This window comes from Erpetoichthys calabaricus, chromosome 1, assembly GCF_900747795.2.
Source record: "Erpetoichthys calabaricus chromosome 1, fErpCal1.3, whole genome shotgun sequence".
In the NCBI taxonomy this organism is placed as follows: Eukaryota; Metazoa; Chordata; class Cladistia; order Polypteriformes; family Polypteridae; genus Erpetoichthys; species Erpetoichthys calabaricus.
Window position 1 is genome coordinate 289805032 of NC_041394.2, and position 21254 is coordinate 289826285.

General features: G+C 37.5%; 2 protein-coding genes across 5 annotated transcripts in view; one reads left to right on the top strand and one right to left on the bottom strand.

Annotated features, from left to right (window-relative positions):
- The window catches only part of LOC127528026 (craniofacial development protein 2-like), a 1148403-nt gene that overhangs the window by 1085859 nt on the left and 41290 nt on the right, over window positions 1-21254 (bottom strand). The gene's annotated exons all lie outside the window — the stretch shown is intronic.
- Window positions 1-21254, top strand: part of LOC114662745 (anoctamin-4) — a 391274-nt gene that overhangs the window by 226590 nt on the left and 143430 nt on the right. For all 3 annotated transcript variants that reach the window (XM_028816398.2, XM_051928521.1, XM_051928523.1), the window contains one exon: window positions 13892-13998. In XM_028816398.2, coding sequence (XP_028672231.1) covers window positions 13892-13998 — 107 coding nt within the window. The remainder of the gene's footprint in view (window positions 1-13891; window positions 13999-21254) is intronic.

Sequence of the window (21254 nt, forward strand, 5' to 3'; positions counted from 1 at the left end):
TTGTGGCTTGTCAATATGCATTTTACCAAATACCTATTGGGCTTTTTATGTTTTTCTTTCAACATCAGAGTGTTACTGAGTCTTCTTCTATTGAGCCCGCTATCACTCAAAAAGTGACGAATAGTGCGATTAGACACTGATCGATCTTGACCTTAGAGTTTAGCTTGTATCTCTTTGGAAGTTGTCCTTGGCTTTTAGTCTTATCATTATCACTATCCTTCTGCCCATTCTGGGTTCAATTTTCCTCTTGCGATCGCGTCCAGTGAGGTTCAGTCCCCTGGGCCTTAAACATCTTCATAATATTTGCAACTGTTGTTACAGGAGTGATGGTCTTATAGCCTTTCCCTTTAACATGCTCGTCTATAATTTTCTTTCTGATTTCCTCAGACAACTCTCTCTTTTGCTTTCCATGTTCATGTCCATGTTCAGTGTGAGACACATAATAATACCAAACTGAATGACTGATTGCATGATTGGAGACGCGTGATACTAATTAAATAAAACAGCTAGTTTGAAAAATCACTCTAATCTGATTATTTATGATCTTTTGTAAGGGTACCATCAAGTGTGTCCAGGCCATTTTAGAATATCTTTGTAGAATAAGCAATATTTTAATTTCTTTTCACACTTGCTTTGCTTTATTCAATGATATATTAAAGTCATACAGGTATACATGGACAATTGCTTTTCATTTAATCACTTTTCAGGAGGCTTACAGCACTTTTTCAATATCATATCCAGTGAACAGAGGTTCACAATATAAAAAGATTCAGCAAACAAAAGGAGACCATTCAGACAATCAAGTGGATCTGGTTAGGTAGCGGATAGGTTGCTTCAGTTTCTCATCTAGAGACTGTATGTTGTGAAGTTTTCAGCTCCAGCTACATGACTTGCTAGTTGGTTCCATTTCCCACAACCATTTGTATGAAGGAGTGCTTCCTGGATTCCATTTTAAAACAACTTCCCCTTAGTTTCCACTGGTGTTAATAGCATGATTAACTTTTAAATGAAAGCATTTTACTGGGCCAGCTTTGTTAATGCTTAAAGACCAAGATTATAGCTGGATATAGTCTTAAAGATTAAAGAGTTTTAATTCTCTCTGATTGTCAAAGTATTGTAAAAAGTTGGAACTGGTGGATTTTATGTGAACAATCGGATATGCTATCCATTTTGCTAAATCTTAAACTGATCTCATTGTGAGAAGGGTGGACTGTCATCAGCATTTACAGTAAGCTTTAAGTTCAGTGTTTGTTTGTTTAGACGTTGAACCTGGCAAATCTGTTTATTTTAAATTGTGGTTTTTGAGCTGGTTTTCTTCACTGACTGTTACTTCATCTAGTGGACAGATTAATTAACCTTTGCCACTCAAGAGAAAAATTAAATAAACAATGTAACAAACTAGACCAAAAGCAAAATCATTGTTTTATTATTTCTGTTTGGCCATTTTACATCACAGTTTGAATTTGTTTTAAAAAATCCCAACCTAAAAATGATGATTATGTAAAGCCTGATGATATTTTTGTCAATGAATCTTTCAGTCACTGATAATCATTGCATTGGGGTGCAGTGAGCAATAGCACAGGCCTTTTGTCATATTTGTTTCTCTTCTACACTGCAATGTGTCTCTGCTCCTTTAAAGGAAACTCCCATGACTACTGGTGATGTCACAAATGTGTAGGAGTACCAGACATGGACATTTTAGGTGAGAGGTCTAAAGTCAATGAACACTTTGTGTGCCAGCTTATTTGAAAGCTTTGCTCCTTCTATAGTTTGTCCCACATTAGGATTTCTCTCTGTTCATTTTCAGTGTGTTATCATATGTCTATTCTTAAGATTGTTTTTCTTGTAAGGTCTGGGATATCTATAAATTACTTGGTCAGTTTACAAAATATTTTGGTATTTTATGAATGGGTATCAGTTTGGTCAGTACTTAATAAGCATACTGTACATTAGCAGAATAGCACAAGACATGCATGAACAAGAACACAGGAAATATACAACAACATCAACAACTTTTTTTTCTATAGCATTTTCATGCTCAGAGTATAGCTCAAAGTGCTTCACAAGATGTCAAAGAAATAATTACAAAAAAAAAGCAAGTTAGATTAGGCAAGAATAATAATGAATAAGTAATACAAAATAAATCAATGTAGGGTTACATATCAGATATATAATTAGCAGAAAAGCAGAGTCTAATATGTAACATTGTATCCTAAATCTCTGAAGATGAATATGATGGTAAGGTCAGATGGCTGCAAGGCCAAAAAAAGCTCCAGTCAATCTGGAGAAAAAAGCAAAATCTGCAGGGGTTCCCAAACCTAAAGGCTGCCCTGCCTCCACTGGGCATTCCATGTAACATAAATGTCCATAAGTTATTCCTTATTGTTTCCAGGTTTTGTTCCAGATGATTTGTTGCAGCAGGTCTCATGGACGGCTGGGCTACCCACCTTCATTTGAACATCACAGGTGGCTGCACCGTGCCTCAATCTGGGGGTGGTGGCATTTTCCGGTAAAACAAAGCAGAGAAAAGTAGAGATGGGTAATGACTGCAAATGCCTAAAGAATATGATAATTCTCTGCCAGTGTATTACATTAACAGTACAACTAAAATGTATCTATGAAAAAATTGAGTTAAAAAGGTGGGTTTTTAGGAGTTTTTTTAAAATGATCCACAGTGTTAGCCTGGTGTATCTCTGTTGGAGATAGAATCAATATTTTTAAACTGTTTAATCAGATGAATAAAAATATGGGTCCCTGTGGCTTCGATTCAGTCCTGCATGAGTAACTGCAATAATTGAAATTGGTCAATGAACGACTGCATTAATGAGTGAGACACTTCCCAGAGGGGAATCCATGTGGCATTTTTTGAGCCTTTTGGGTACTCTGTTTCATTTCTTTTGCAACTCACCTGCAGAGCTCCAGTCACATGAATGTTAAAATATGGACATTCACTGTAAATGTAAAATGATTGCAACTTTTATTTCTTACATTTTTTTCACGTGTTCACATAATCCATATTTATTTTCTTTTGATGTTTTAGTATACGCATTATGAAAATGTGCATAATTTAGATTATGTGTGTTCTTGAGGCTATCCCGTGGTGGCTATTATTTATTTTAAATCTTTGTATTTTAAAAGAATTTAACCATGTAATATTTTTTGAATGCACCTTTATTTAGCTGGCCTGCTTGATAGGAACACTGTTTTTTCATTTTACCCTGTAGGTAGTACTTTAGTGTTGGAACATGGACTAGTTTACAGAAGTTAAATGATTCTGCTGAATTTAAGATTTTTTTGTGATCATAATAGATTTAGTTTGACCAGTAGAATATTCTGATGCATTTTTGTCATTGTGCCACCTCAAACCTGTTGGTATCTTGTACTGGACATTTATAATGAGACACCAGTAAAAGGAGGAATTGCCAGGGACTTCATGTTATGATATTATCCAAATACTTGAGTCACACATAATAATACATTTTTTAAGTTTTAAAATATTATGTTTTGTGATTCAATTCTGGAATTTTATATTTGCCTAAAGTTAAAGTTAAAATCATATCCTAAGAATTGGAGAACCAGCATATGATAAAAACCAATGATAAAAAACCTTCATAATCTTTCCTCCTAAGCATCAGCAATGTGTTAAAATTATGTGGGAAATTTTGTGTTTATGTAAATAGGACCCACAGGCAAAGTTTACAAGTGCATATTGAGTGTATTATTCAGTAGAACCTCTTTATCATGATCACTATGTTTACTTCAAACCTTTGAGTTATTGAAGTCCTTTCTGCCAGCTATATGCACTGGTATTACTGGGCAGGTAAAGCAAACCTCTAAATTTTTAATTGGTTATTTAGTAAACCATTTTTCAAAATGAACAGGTAATCTACTGTAAATGTATATTGAATAACTTGCCAAGTCTGATTGCATTAGAAATGCTGGTATGGGAATACAATACATAAGAAACAAAGAATCCCACATCCTGTTTTGTATAATACATTCAATTCCTAGAAAATAAAAGACATGCATTTTAACAATAATAATTATCCATTTTTTAAATGTGAGCCTACATTTCTTTTGTTTTCTAAGTATAATTAACACTTGCCAGATTAAAAACTTTTTGTACTGGTTATGCTGGTGGGGAGCATAGAAGAATTAAATGGATAGGACTGGCAAGCTTTGTTGGGCTAAATGGCATGTTTTCGTCTAGGTTGTTCTGATGTACTTATCTTCTAATTTCATAGTCTTGAATATTTTGCCAAAAGAAACACACTTGTCATTTGTCACAGAAAGCTATCACACAAAACGAGAGGCGCATCTCGTTCATAAACTTATTTTGACTTACACATTTTAGCATGACAGTGTGAGCTCATGTTGTGAAGGTGGAAACAGTAATATGAATGGAGTTGGAGACTGTAAGAAGAATAAGACGTTTGAATTGAACTGAGACTACTTCTTATAAAAAACTGCTTTTTTGGCTCAATCTCATAAAACACTCTGTATTAAACTAATTAATGCTTTCACACATAAGAGAAATTTTGAATAAGTATAAATTACCTAATTTTTCCTTCTCATTTTTGACTGCTACAATGAAGTTAGTCTTTAATGTTTTATTGTCTTTTTGCGCTTGTATTTCAGGTTCAATAAAAGTTAACTTACATTTAGTTCATGGAGTTCTGTTAATCTGCTCCACAGAACTCTTATCTCATTTTACATTAGGTTGATTGATCTTTGAAATTCATGAACCTTATCTTTTTATTGATGCTGTATTACTGCCAATAGTATCACTCTGTGGCACAAGTCAGGACAATGTCCACTCATGAAGTGTCAGCTTCACTTAATGCCAGTAGTAACATTTTGTAGAACATTCTCTAGTAGTCTTTGTACATTCCTCTCTGGGACAGCTTGTGACGATGCAGTTCGCTCCATGCTTCCATCTGACTTCTGGGAGCTCTTGAACCCGACACCGTCGGTAATGTCACCGATGAGCTAGGCAGTCAGGCACAACAAAGCAAGGGGATGGTGCAAAAAGTGCAAGGTGCTATTAATTAAAATCAACAAACAAAACAGTGTTCAAATAAATAACACTAAATCTTCAAATAAATAATCCAATAAAAACAAAGTGAAATCATCGAGGTTAAAAACACAATAGAAAAAATCCTTTAAAACCCAAGGTTAAAATAACAGTTGGAAACAGTCTCTTTAACAACACAAAGCACGGTGCATCCTTCTTTAACCCGACAACTCCCCTGCTTCTCCCTTCCGGGCCCCACAACAGGGGAGTCACCCTGCCAGCATATGCAGCTCCTTCAACACTGGTCCGGTAGCCCTCCGATCTCTAGCTACATCAGGCTCCAGCCGGACTGAGACTTGGGTTTCTTCCCCAGTGGCCAGGGTACTCACGCTGGGGCTCAACATGCCCAAAGCCTCCACGACTGTTGCTCCTTTAGACGGCCAGTCAGCTGGAGCGACCACTTCAATTTGCCCCCTCCGAGAGTTGGCCACACTCCTCCGGGGCTCTCCTACCAGCTGCCTGCCTTTGCTCAAGCGAGCCTGCTGTCACTCGCTCGCTCACACCAGCTCACCACTTCTCCAGCCTTCCTCTCCCTTAACCTCCTGTTCTCTCTCTTTCCTCTTCTCTCTTCTGTTCTCTTCCCCGTCCTAGCCACCTCGCGCTTCTATTTATTATGGGGATGTGGATCAGATGTGGCAATTAGCAGCTCCTGGCACCAATTACGGATGCGGACGACTCCTCACCTGTGCACTTAAGTGAGGATAGTCCGCATTACGCATCATCTGGGAACCACACCCCCTCTCTTAGCCGCAAAGGCGGCGATTATTTATTTAAAAAGTGTCCTTTTTGACTTGAGCTGTGGACCTGCTACACCACACAACTCTTTTAGTTTCAGAAATTAAGGAATCATACATGGCATTGTCTCTGATTTTCTGAATTATTGTGAGTGCCTAAGACAGAAGCCCACTGAACACATAACTTGTATCTTGGTTTCAATCAGCAAATCTAAGGCAGCTGTGAGAAAAATAATCTCCAAGTCTGAGCATCTGTACATGTATTTAGCGTGCAAAGTGTGTTAGCATATTCTAGAGTTGTTAAACATGGACATGGTGCTAAAAAGTGTAGAGGCATAAATAACTCTTATGAACAGCTTAGGTCTGATATTTGAAGCCTAATGGAGATGACCTGAAGTGTGTGCAGGATGGCTCTGTGCATCCAAAGAAACTCACATTCTGAACCCCAAGATGTTACTGTAGGATCTAGTTGTAAATATGATCAGCCCATCATGACTTTACAGCCCATCATGACTTCCCTGACCTGAATGTGCTGGCCATCACTTTTAAGGCCATATTGTGGAGTGGACACACAATCAATCTTAAAAGCTAAATGAAAGATGATATTCTATAGTCTGGATAGCCACTATCACTGTTATCTACAGGCGAGGTACAAGCCTGGCATTTTTTTAAGATACATTGTCACACACGTGCGCATGGGAGGCAGCTAAAGGGCTTGAGGGACGGCAGTTCTGATACATGCCAGGAGGTGGCAGAGTGCACTGACTCTTTTTCTCTCTTGCCTGCAGACCGTTCCCGGGGGATTCCACCTGGCTCTCGTGACATCATTTCCGGGACCGAGCCAATGGAAGGAGACCTGACTGGCTCCGGCCCCTCTGACATCATGTCCGGGCTCAGTCCAATGGAGAACGAACACATCCCTGATCCTTATGACCTCACTTCCTGTCTTCCCCTTTAAAACCCTGCCCTCTTTCCTAATTCCTCAGTCTTATCCTGGACTCAATTGTATGCACATCAGTGCTATTCATTGGCTTTCAACAACTTTGCAGCCGAGGATTTTGAGATTATATGGGTGGCTGCCCCAAACCTTTTTCTGTCTCAGACTTGTTTTGTGACAACATATATACTGTATATCCAACCATACATTAAATTTCAAACCTGCTTTATCCAGTTTAATGTAGAGGGTTAATATACAGTATTTTTATATACTAGCATAGAGAAATGAATGTTTGGTAAAATGGACACAATGGTACAATGGAAAGTCCATCTGTTTCAATCACATTGTACATTTTGGAACGTCTGTTCACCGGATATGCTAGCTCTTATGTCCCCTTCTTTTGTGCATCTTGTTGCCTTTGTTCATCAGGCATTTTAGCTCTCTTGTGGATGCCAGATGATATTATGCCCGGGCAGGAATGTGGTCGTTTTATTTTTAGAGATGTAGCGTATAGTGAACTCCATCCACTACTTTTTGTCGGTTGAAACCAACAATCAATGCAAACACAAAAGCAGCATCTTAACTTCATCCATCCATCTATTTTCCAACCCGCTGAATCTTAACTTGTTGAAACTAATCAATATATTGTTACCCTTCTTCATTGCAAGGTTAGATCCCAATATTCCATTTTTGTGCTAGGTTCAGTAGTCAAATTGTTGCAGTTTTCCATCCATCCATCCATTTTCCAACCCGCTGAATCCAAACACAGGGTCACGGGGGTCTGCTGGAGCCAATCCCAGCCAACACAGGGCACAAGGCAGAGAACCAATCCTGGGCAGGGTGCCAACCCACTGCAGGACACACACAAACACACCCACACACCAAGCACACACTAGGGCCAATTTAGAATCACCAATCCACCTAACCTGCATGTCTTTGGACTGTGGGAGGAAACCGGAGCGCCTGGAGGAAACCCATGCAGACACATGCAAGCTTAAATTCACTTTCCATTGCAAAGTAGGACTGTGCCATTCCCACCAGGACAGTCCCCTTCAGGGAAATAAACTTCTGTCCTCATTTATCCAACCCACCTTTGGAATGGAATGTTTCCTTGTGAGTGAAAGGATTTGTTCATCTAGCCTTGAAAGCTGTGACTGCTCCTGTTCTGTATGGGATGGTGACATCACTGCAGCATATCAGGTTCACTCCTTAAGCCTGTTATGATATTAGTTTTGAAATGTACAAAATATATTTTTATTTAAATGTTTAGGAATTCAATATCACAGCGATCTAATGTAAAACATGTTCAGCATACAATTTTCTGTGACACAGATTTGCTAGTGCAGTTTATGAAGAAGTCGGCTAAGTGCTGAGAGGGTCGTTTTCCTGACCTTCAAATTTAATTGATAGCTGTGGGGTGCCAAGAAGCATTAGAGATTTTTGGATTTATTTATGTTGGTCACTAATGATGAGTCATTCTTTGAAGGTAACCTTGTGCTGTAGTGGGCAATCTTCTTAAACGATGCTCTGATTTTGTAAAAGTACTACTTTATATGACCTTTTCACGTCTGAAATGGAGAATGTATAATTCTGAGAAAAATGGGTTTGAAATGCAACCATTTTTTCAGGATAGCAAAGAGTCTTCCATTACCAATAATCACTTGTCTTCCAAGACATTCTTTTACCTAATTTTCTGTTACAACTTAAGTTACAACTTAATGTCTTACCCAGGACAGAGCAATTGCAGGTTAAGGGCCTTGCTCAAGGGGCCAATGAAGTAGAATCACTTTTGGCATTTACGGGATTTAAACCGGCAACATTCCGATTGCCAGTGCAAATCTCTAGCCTCAGAGCCACCACTCTGCCCAACAGCTTAATAACACTAGGATAATCCTTTTTTTAATTACTGTATGACTTACAACATGTTATTTGAAATAATGAAGGTTCTTATCCTGCAAGTCTACTTCCTGGCAAGCCCAGGATTAAGAAACCCTTATAAAAGTGTTGTGTGACATTGAAATCTAAAGATGAAATAGCTAGCTGCTATTTTTTTTTTCAAAACTTTTGGCTATATAACATTTAATTTATAAGAAACATTTTGACCCAGTAGTTAAAGAACATTCAATTAAGCATGTGCCAAATCAAATATAATACAATCAAAATGTTGTTATTAAAGCTATAATACGGACTTAAAACTGGTTGGAATTTCAGAAGAACCTGCTTGGTCTGAGACATAACAGGGGTCTATGCGAGCAGCATTTACTAAAACACAGAAACTGACCCACTAAAGGATGAAATCAAACTAATATTTAGTAGTATTTAGAACTCTCCATCCTGCAGGATATATATTTGTCACCATTCTACAACGTAGAAGGTTTGAAGAACATCTTGTGGTAGGTCTTCACGGGTTTTACACATGGTACCAGCCAATCCCAGGAAACACACACATACACTGGACCACGTTAGAGTTGCCAGTCAACCTAACATGCCCATATTTACTTGGCCTTGTAGCTCAGGGGTATAGCATTGGCAATTAGTACAGAGGTGAAAACTGTAATACCAGTAGGAAAGCATACTAGAGAACATTCAGACTTGACACAAACAGCATTCAGGTTGGATTATAAAAGTAAAACTTGACAGATGAGATGCCAATGTGCTGCCCACTGAGTCTAGATTGTTTTTTGAATAATATGTCACATTGGGAATATACATACTTAGCTAAATACCTTACAGATGAATTTTAAGTTGGCTTTTTAAAGAATTAATCAAGTCAACATATCTGATAACTTTAAACAGACCATTCCAAATCCAGTGTGCAATAGAGTGTAGGCTGTGTCACCCAAGTAACAAAAGTTATTTAAGATATTTATAAAATTACCAATTTTAGTTAACTATTGTATTACTGAGACCCAAGTTAAGAGCCTCTATCAAAACTCCTGATGTTTGTCTATTGTTTGTTTGATTGTTTGTTCTTTTGCCCTTCCTTTTATTTGGAGCTATTCTACAGTGAAATCTGAGTTAAAGTGTTTTATACTTGCAGTTCAATTGTTTAAGTGCCTTTTACTGTGGAACATAATGTCTCAAAGGAGATGAGTTAATCTATAGCTTTGAATTTAATTAGTGCAGATATTATCTTTGTGTTTAAAGTTTCCCAGCACAGTCCTGATTTGGATTTGTGTCACCTAAATAATGTATAGCATATTCTTGTATTCACTAAGTGTCTCAATTTATGACAGGGTGCTTAATCTCTGAGTTTGTAGCAAAACAGTCTTATAAGGGTGACTGGGTAATGAAGTTCTTAATCTTCTATTCTGTGCTAAGAAATGACATTTCTACACTAAGGGCCAGTGGGGCTCACCTCCACCAGATGTTGAAATCTGGTTGAAACCAGATGTAAAATATGTCATATGCTTCCCTCAATAATTGAACTTTTTTGTTTATGATAACCCTCTTCTCTGTCTTCTTAAGCAATTGTTTTCTCCACTTTTCAACCATATGCTCAATGTAATCATGTATCTAGAAACGGTAGAGAAATGGTATGGCTCCACCAACATTTTCACAACAAAAAGCACCATATAATAAACCATAATAATACTATGATAATGAAAGGAACTTTTCACATTCTAGGCACTGTCATTTTTTTAACAACTTAATGATGTTGGTGGTACTGAGACTCAACTATGGGCACTACAACCTTACAGCTCCAAATTCCTGTTTTGATCAGCGTCTTTGTAGAGTTTGCATATACTTTCAAAGCCAGCATGTTTTTTTTTTACTTTGGCTATTCAACTTTTCCTCTCACATCCTAAAGAAGTGACTGTTAGAGTTTCTTAACTGGCCTATACTGTATGTCTGAGTATGTCCAGGTTTTATTCCTGTCTTGTGCCCCATGCTGACAGGATAGCCTGTGCTCTGTGTGGCACTGAATTGGATTAAGCAGGTGTGAAAAAAATGGGTGAAATGTACTGACTTTTGCCCTGTTCTTACATCAACAGCGTTGCAAAAAAATATATGTGGCCTGACAACAACTAGGGCGGAGTGGTGGCTCTGAGGTTAGGGATCTGCACTGGCAATCGGAAGGTTGCCGGTTCAAATCTCGTAAATGCCAAAAGGGATTCTGCTCTGTTGGGCCCTTCAGCAAGGCCCTTAACCTGCAATTGCTGAGCGCTTTGAGTAGTGAGAAAAGCGCTATATAAATGCAAATAATTATTATTATTATTACATGCTTATATATAGGCTAGCAAGGGAGGTCCAATTCAGGTGAGGAGACCCATCATCTTCTCAGATCTATACTAATAAAAGGCAAAGCCCTCATTGACTCACTCACTCACTCACTGACTCACTCATCACTAATTGTCCAACTTCCCGTGTAGGTGGAAGGCTGAAATTTGGCAGGCTCATTCCTTACAGCTTACTTACAAAAGTTAGGCAGGTTTCATTTCGAAATTCTACGCGTAACGGTCATAACTGGAACCTCTTTTTTGTCCATATACTGTAATAGACTGCAGCTCGATGGCCGTGGTAGGCGGAGTTGCGTATTGCGTCATCACGCCTCCCACGTAATCACGTGAACTGACGCAGTACGTAGAAAACAAGGAAGAGCCCCAAAGAGCGCTGAAGAAAACATTCATTACACAATTGAGAAGGCAGCGAAACAATAAGAAGCGAGCGAGTGACGCATACAAGCATATTCATAAGTGCAGCTACTGCGGAAACAAAGCATGGTGTAAACCGTAAGTTTAAATTAATTTTATAGAAACGCTCCCGCTGCCGTTTGCAATACCATATTCGTGACATACAAGTTTAATGAGAAGACACGAGGTATAAACGAGACTTTGGATCACTTTGTAACGGAGTTAAAATTGCTGTAGCAAGAAACTTTTAAGTGCCGGGTCTTAGCTAACATTAAATAAAGCCGTGGACATCGCAACATCACACAAGAGAGCGGCTCATGTGAACTGACTGAACGCAGCACGAGTGATCACTTCGATGAATCAAACCCGTTCAAAAAACACATTACACAATTGATAATGTAGGAAAAGAATATGAAGCGACTGACGCATACAGACATTTTCATGAGTGCAGGTACTTCGGAAACAAAGCACCGTGTACACCTAAAGTTTAAACTAAGTTCATAGACCTACAAAAGGTTGCCATTGATTTGAGACAAGATTGCTTTTCTCCTGTACAACTATACGTTGCATTCTCAACAGTAAGCTTGCACGGCTTGGTCATATTACAACCGGAGTGCTGAACTGACAACGTGGTATACAAAGAGAACTATAACAATCGTAATAAACAAACAATAAAACAGCGGAGAACCCGTGGATTAAATAAAAAGGCTGCTTCCTTGGCGAAGCAAGGAAAAAGGATGACCTTATATGGCGTTCGTTTATAAAACAGCGGAAGACCTGTGTAAAGGCTGCTTCACAAAAAAACAGCAGAGCGCCTTATATGAGCAGGCAGTCAGCTAAAGAAGGGAATCAATAAATAACTATAATCGTAATAAACAAACAAAAAATAGTGGAGAATCTGCGGATTACATAAAGGAAATGGGTACCTGAACAGAAAAGTGAGTCTCAAATAGCTACACAATAACTATAACAATCGTAATAAACGAACAATAAAACAATACAGAACCGCTAAGCAAGGAGAAAGGACGGCCTTATATGGCGTTCGTTTATAAAACAGCGGAGAGGCTGTGTAAAGGGAGCTTCACAAAAAAACAGATCCTTAACAAATTGTTTTTGGTATATTTTCCCTCAATTTAAAAAGGTTTTCTTTTCTTCTTAATAAAAATTTAACAGCAGTACTTCGCCGCTGCGAAGCGCGCGGATTTGGCTATATATATATATATATATATATATATATATATATATATATATATATATATATATATATATATGTAGATATGTGTGTGAATGTATATATGTATGTCTATATATATATGTAGATATGTATATATATGTGTATATATATGTAGATATGTATATATATATATATGTGTTTATATATGTAGATATGTAAATATGTATATGTATATATATGTGTCTGTATGTGTATATATATATATATATATGTGTGTATGTATGTATGTATGTGTGTATATATATATATATATATGTATGTATATGTATGTATGTGTATATGTATATATGTATATGTGTGTGTATGTATGTGTGTATATGTATGTGTAAATATATATTGATATGTGTATATATATATATGTATATATATGTGGATGTGTATATGTATATATATATATATATATGTATATATGTATATATATGTATATGTAGATATGTGTATATGTAGATATGTATATATATGTATATATGTATATATATGTTTACATAACCTCTTTAACACACTACTTCTCCGCTGCGAAGCCCGGGTATTTTGCTAGTACTGTATATATGAAGACTCAATAATGGTTATAAAGTACAATAGGAGGACATTTCACATCAGGAGGGAACAAGGAGCACCTAAAAACACATTCTTCATGGTGCTTTCTGTTGACAAATTTTATTCTTCAATCAAAGCAGACTGATATATTACACATTGAGACACTAAAGGTAGTTTGGTGTCTATTCAAGTAGTTCTGATCTAAAGTGAAAAGATGAATATCAATCAAAGGTGTATAATACTATGTTTCATTTGTGGATATTTCTGAAAATAAATGCTTAAACATTTTACAATAAAATGTGTACTTAAATATTGGGACTAACATGAAGTAAGTTTAAGTAGAACTCATTAAAAAAGGGTGTAAAACAGACCATCTGCAAACCTAAAAATGAAAAAAGTATTTGTCATCTGCATTCAAATATCATTTTTTTGGGTAGGGAGGAACGGTTTTTGAGTAAAATAAATATCAAAAATTAAAAATTAATAATGCAGTATATATTCCAGTGACTGTTTGATTTCACTAAAATGTAAACAGATATTAATGGGTAAATATGTGTACACACAGTAGGTATACACAGTTTTTCTGTTTATAGGACAATTGTTCATCTTCTTTACTCACCAGAAACCATTGTAATGTAATATACTAGATATGCACTTACAGTAAAGTTGCAAAAATATGTTCTTATACATCTTCAGTATGTTCAACTCTAATCTGGTTTGACATTTTTTATGTTCTTGAAGCTTCATCATACATAACAAGGATACATTCTTCAACAATGCCACCAGAAGTCGGATCGTTCATCATATTCTACAGAGAGTGAAATATGAAGAAGGAAAGAATAAAATTGGTGAGTCCTGATTGCAGACTAACAGTGGAAATTTTCATATGTCATTAAAATGTATGTTTTTACATTTGGGAATCATCAGTAAATACCCAGGAGAATTATACTATTTTATTTAGAACTCTCTGTTTTTGGCTTCTGTGACTTTATCAGTCATAGTGATAAATGTGCAAAGGTTTTCTTTAATTTTGCACCGAAACAAGATTTTTGATGCATTTGTCATCTTTATATTTACATTCCAAATGTTTTCCTACAGCATATTGTGGCAAGTCAGCCCCCGGACACAGACAGACAGACGCTGAATGTCCAAAATACACACGTTTATTTACAATATGTCCTTTAACACCACACGACACAGTGCTTTACTCAGCCCACACTCAGTCCCTTCTTTCCTTCACTCTCCGTATTCCCGTCGCCTTGATACCACTTCTCCCAAGCTTCGTCTTCCTCCTCCCGACTCCGTCTTTTGACTGGAGAAAGGTGGCCTCTTTTATAATCACCCGGTTGTGTTCCAGGTGCTCCTTGACAATCTTATGGCGGCACTTCCTGGTGTGGCAGAAGTGCTGACGTCCAGGGCTCCACAATCCTGCAGGGGCCCCCCTGGGGTGACCATAAGCCCCAGTAGGTTTGAACTTCTATGGTCTGTTCTTGTGGCCCTGATACAAGCCAGGGTGGCTGTCCTCTCGTGGCCCAGAGAAGGTATAGTCCCTCTCCCAGTGCTTCCAGGCGTCCCGGCTGGGCATGGCCCCCAGCCGTCTGCCACAATATATTTAAACACTTATTTAGAATCTTTCAGCAAAGAAATAGAACTTGACTCCAATACTGTCCTTTTTGATTGAATTAATCTCTGGAGGACACACATTTTTCTGACTTAAGTTTATATGAAAGTGTGTTGTCTTTGTCGCTAAACCATCCACAGAGAGTGAAAGCCCAGCTTTCTTCACCACATTTGTCAAAACTCATATACAGTAAGTAATGACAAAATGCACTGTTCACTGGAGTTGACCCCATACCCTGAAAGACAACAGTATAAACAACCATAAATTTGGAAAGATAATCAAAAATAAGAAAAATGAGAGAGTAAAACCAGAGCAAAAACAAAAGTAAAGGAGCCAAAATAAAAAAGAGTATGCATTTTTGGGCCACCTTAAACACAGTGTACCGTACTAGCAAACTACAGCACATATATTCCTTCCTATGTCCCATCCTTATGCTTCCTCAATATGCCTACCACCTCTCCTTCCTCCTCTTCCTTGCCAGTCAATGTACCATTGAAGCCCTACTATCCATCCATCCATCCATTTTCCAACCCGCTGAATCCGAACACAGGGTCACGGGGGTCTGCTGGAGCCAATCCCAGCCAACACAGGGCGCAAGGCAAAGAACCAATCCCAGGCAGGGCGCCAACCCACCGCAGGACACACACAAACACACCCACACACCAAGCACACACTAGGGCCAATTTAGAATCGCCAATCCACCTGACCTGCATGTCTTTGGATTGTGGGAGGAAACCGGAGCGCCCGGAGGAAACCCACACAGACACGGGGAGAATATGCAAACTCCACGCAGGGAGGACCCGGGAAGCGAACCCAGGTCTCCTAACTGCGAGGCAGCAGCCGCCCAAGCCCTACTATGTCAGCCTTATTGCCATAAAGGTTCATGCAAAAATGTTATGTCCAAAGAGCCTTTGCAGGATGTTGAGACACCATGATGAAGTGTTGCTGTTTCGCACTAGTGGCTTGGGGAAATTCCCTTTTATTTTATAAGGATTTCCAATCTGAGGATGAACTAAGGATGAAGCTGTATGGAGAAGGTTGATCAAGCACATTTAACCCCACACAAAAGTGAGAAAAGATAATACAGTATGTGGGATAAGATACCCTATATTTATATAACACAGATTTTAGGTTTCTATGAAAGGATCTCACCTTTTCCTGTCTGAAGCAGATTGGAATGACAGAAGCTGCTGAACTGTTTGAAAGGGCACAATTCAAGTACAGTAATTCCTCGTTAGAGAATGTCCAAGGCTAGAAGAGAGAATTAAACATTATTTCCCTAAAACAAAAGAGCAGAGGAGTAGCAGGTGTGTAAAAAATGACATTCTGCTGCTGTTTGCAAATTTAAGGAAGCTAACAACACTCATGCAGCAGAAGACAATGCCATAGGTTCAAATGGCATGAAGGATGAGCATGTGCTTAAAGTATGAATAAGAAGGTGATAGTGCTAGATCATCAACCTAACTCAGGTGCCAGCTACATTATGACAGGATCAGTGATCTTTCATTCAATTCAGGACAAGGCTTTCAAAAAATATGCTACTAGTTGACTGAATATTTTCTCCTTCTTTTAAAATAGATGGTGGAACATGAATTAGATTGTTTTGCAGAAAAATATGTATAAATATTTTAGATCACAACACTGTTGAATCTGCATAGAGAGAGAGCTAAGCCACAAGTAAATACATTCTATATGGATGATTGTGATGGCTTTTAAAATAGTGAAACAAAAAAGGAGCCACAAAGGATATCATGCTGTCTCATAGCTACAGTCTTTTACCCTTTCTGCTTATTAAAGTGCCAGTCAACCCTCAGGTCACCCGCTCACTGCAATGGATGACTGAGAATCCTTTTTAAGGCAAAGGACTTCAATGCTGCGATCTGTTGGAATGGGGATATTTTATACTAAGGATTCTATATTCCCAACTGCCCTTCCTGTATAACTGTTACAGTACCTCCTATTTAATAGATTGTTAGCCAGTACTTGAATATAATGGGTGAACTTCTATCTGGTTTTCCAAAATTTATAGACTATGTATTTTATTACAACATAATAATCACCAAAAATGATCATACCATCTGACTCGCATCTGGCCAGGTATCCCCTCACAGTAATATATGTGTATACATCTGTACATATCTTTTAGTTCATAGCTACTGTTCATATTTCTACCATGATTTTTTTCAGATTTTTATATAGTTCATAGTAAAGAACCAACTGCTGAGTGAATCACGTTCCAAGGCAATTCAGCAAATCCAATTCTAGATGCAATTTCATCCATCAAAAGCAGAATATTTGCAGGAATTTTGTTTGAGTCAGAGGGTTAGGCTGAGAAGAGTATTGGGTCAGTACATACAGGGTTTTCGTTTCCTCAATACCTAGTTGAGCCCAATGAATTTCAATATTTAAATTATGTTTAAATAGTGTAGCTCCTCTGATGCTTGGCATCTCTCCAACACCTAAAAGGGATGTGCTCCACATGTTTACATAGTTTACAATCAAAAAACTGTTTAAGAAGTATGAGATAATTATGCAGAATTCAAACATCTCGCCACTTCTGTCAGTAAGATCTACTGTGAACTCAGACTTTCCTCATAATACACTACTAAAGAAATACTGTTTTTATAGTCCACTCATCAGTTTTCTCACTCTTCAGGTTCTATCTCCTAACTCCTCATTAGCTCATTCAGTATTAAAATGCCCAATTGAAGAATCTCTTTAAACTATTTCTATACAGTAAATTTCTTCATCATGTATATGATGACCCCCAAGTGTTTTCCTCTTTAACTTAATTACTTATTTACTTAAGCTTCTTAAATCAATGTTGTCAATTTCTCTAATGAAGTGTGTTTTAGAGTGATTGTAACTCTGCTGTCTTCTACAACAGTAATTAGTGTAGATAGTTAATCTCTGGAACTAACTTTACATCTTAATTGAAAAAATTGATCAAATAGCATTAACTTTGTTCATCTTGGGCTGTCTCCATAGGAAAGGACAGAAGTAGTTTTTGTTTCCAAAACACATTTATTTGTTGTTATGGCAGGATAATAGCTTGAACAGCGGCAGGAAGGCAATGGTTTAAGTATGGTAGCAAGCACATCTCAAATCTCTCTATTATAATAAAGTTATCTTGTGTCGAGACATGATTTTTTTGGAGACAGTTTAATGTCCCGCGAGACAAGGAAGTGAGACGAAAGGACAGCTGCTGTACAGGCTTTTAAATGTTCAATGCACTGCGCAACATGCAGATCACGCAGCACGGCACAAGCAGCAGCAAGCCAGCCGATCGAGCATAGAGAAGGTAAAAAAATGTATTTGTTTCCCATTGTATCACCGTTTAAGAGGGGGTTTCAGAGGAGCGACCGCGTCTCCTTTGGGGTGTGTTCAGCCCCCCCTCTTCACAACACGAGAAGCAGAGATGCGAAGTCACTGGCGCGTAGCGCGCCTCGGAGAAAGAGGGGGAATAAATCATTCACTACAGCTTTATTACTGGCAAATATCAAGAAATAAAAAATGAATGAAAATGAATGAAGTGAAAATAACAATCTCTTTAACTTGTGTATCCGGTTAACCAAACCCGGGGGTGGGCGAGCAAAGTGAGCAGGGGGCAGACCCCCCTAGTCTTGGAGAAAATTAAAACTGCCAGTTTTACAAACAAGAAGACTGTTCCACCCACCAAACTTGTTGGGATTGCTAATAGTTACTGTATGTTTTCACATCCAGAGCCTAGTATAAAAATGTTGATGATGACATTGCAACATGACATATCTTTAACTTCAGCTCTCCTCTACTCTTCTTCCTTTCTTTTTTGACATTTTCATAATCTATTGTGATAACATTTGCTGTATAGAAAAGTTTTTTTAGCTATGGCTACATCAGGTAGTATTTGCAAGTAAAGGGTTTATTCGCCCATATCAATCGAAGGTCCAGCTAAAGAACTCAACTCAACATGTTACAAATGTACTCTTTTAGAGTTTCTTTTATCTAATATATTGATTTATATTTTTAATTGTAAATCAGGCAAAACCACAGGCTTTATAAAATATATATATCAATTTGCCTGATTTCATTTGCTTGTGTGCATTTAAAAAATAGAGCTTCATGGAGGCATGCTGTTAGATGTAATTTCACTGACTTGTATAGTAAGAGAGTTTTACAAAGAGACTCCTTGAGAGCCATGCCTTCTATTTCTTGAGCTCCATTCTGGTTAGCAGCAAGTAGCAGTAGTGGGAGAAATGCAGATGTATCAAAATTGCATCCTGTCCATACTAAGATACCTTAAATGCATTTCAAAATATCTTATAACAGAAATACTGTAAAGTCCCATTGAAAGAAAATAACTTTTGCAGGAAGTGATTAAAAGATAAATTAAAATGCATACAAGGTCCACTTGAGATATCTCAAAATGTATTTCTGACATCTTGAAATGCACAGGCAGTTATTTTGAGATGTCTGAAAATGTATTTGAGATATCTTGAAATTAATTTGAAATGTCTCCAAATGCATTGCAGATACCTTAAAGGTAAAAGAACATATTTTGAGAAACATGGAAATGAATTTCAGATATGTTAAAAAGTGAATTGCATTCTAAGGCATCTGAGATTTATTTTGAGATAACTATAAATGTTATTTCTGCTTTCTGTATAGAACACTTCATGTGGAGCAGCTGGTGTTGGTAGTGAATATGCAGCATATCCAAGTTCTTCACATCTCATACAAAGAGGGTCCAGCCCTCTTTGTGGTTTCACAGAATTGTCATAATACAGGGCTGACAGAGTTGAGTCTTAGAATCAGATAACAACTTCTAATGACACAACATTTTCCAGAAGGCAGGGGAAGCCAAACCAGTGCTGTACATCACATCCAGTTAACATTGACCATCTAAGAATCACTTATAGGAGAAGTTAGCAAAGTCCTTCATGACTAAGTTGTGTGAGTCAGATTTGCAGCCAGTTTGTACTACTTGTCTTGGACTTTGAGATATGCAAGCCAAGAGCTACCACAGCCTTGAGCTTAAGATGGCTGAGTTATGGAATGGAGGTTTGCTTTAAAATTCCATTTTAACCACTTGAATGTGTATTCCTTGGTTGAGTGTTCTTTAGAATCTGAATGGTTGATCCACTGTACAACTCTATATGCTGATCAAAACTTTATCCCCTTTATCAACAAGGTCTCCATAGTACATAATGCTTACATTTTACATAAAATAAACAGTGAAGCCAAACCACTTGTGTTCTTTAAGTTCACCATGGAAAAAGCAATCTTCTTTTTACTGCACATTTGTATTGTATAATATGATATGCAAATCATTTACTTTTCTTCAAAAGATAATAGTCTCTATACACTTGATGTTATGACACAGCTCACTTTGAGTCAGAAGACTTCTATATCTTCAGCAAGGCTGCCAAAATCAGCATATTTGTTATGCAACTCATAGAACTACAGTCAGGATAGTTCTGAGGTGACCCAATTGTGGAAAAAGTAAGTTGGAAATAAAGAAAGAAAGAAATCTTGTCCTCAAACTAGGACTTCTTTGAGTCAAAAACCAGGCAGGAGGAAACCTACCCATTGCATCTTTTATTTACTCTTCAGCAAATGAAGAGCGAGCATTCATTAAAGTAGTCTGTTACAAAATGGTCAAAAAAAATAAGGGCAGGCATCCATTTTATAAACAACTGAATTTAGCCATCAGTACTGAATTAATCCTGACATATACTCTGATTTGTTTGTTGGCTTACACCTAAATAATTTATCAAAGTAAAAGTCTATTCTACTACACTCTTCTCATATCACTTGGGTTCCATCTATTACCCTTGAAATCTTTATACTGTATATGTGACAACTGTCCAGTTGTGTTCTTTACAGGACATCTGGTAATCTCTATTAGTACATTTCTGTTCAGTTTCTATTAGAACATTTTGTGTATTACATCAACCATTCTCCTAGTAAATCTTTGTCTTCATTTACTTAACCATTTCAGTAGTTCTGTTCATGATAAACAAATGCTGATATATTTCAATGTTCACTGCAAACCAAAATACCTAAGTATTATTACCTTAATAAGGTAATAGGCAGTTTTATGTAAAATGGGCAAAGTGCGCAAGTAAAGGGAGTTTAACTCGGAGAAACCAATTATGTTAAGTAAAAAGTTGGAGGCTTTAAAAGAACATGCTTTGGTGAAGGCAGATAATTTGATTATTCACTTCTCTGTTCTCTGTGTCTCTCCTAGGATTGTGACCTTGGCATAATGGAGGGGCTTTTGTGCCTCAATCATCCTCAGAAGTATACTTGTGGAGTTTTGTGCTATAGATAGTGTTACACCTTGCACAATATTCTAATAAGGTCTACCAGAAAAAGAACAATTTGTTGATGCCCCCCAAGATCAAATAAAGCAAAGGCAAACTCATTCCTAGTAGGGACACCAGCAACCAGGGCTGGGAGTGTAATTTTCCAGCAAGCACTTTGCAGCCAGATGATCTATAT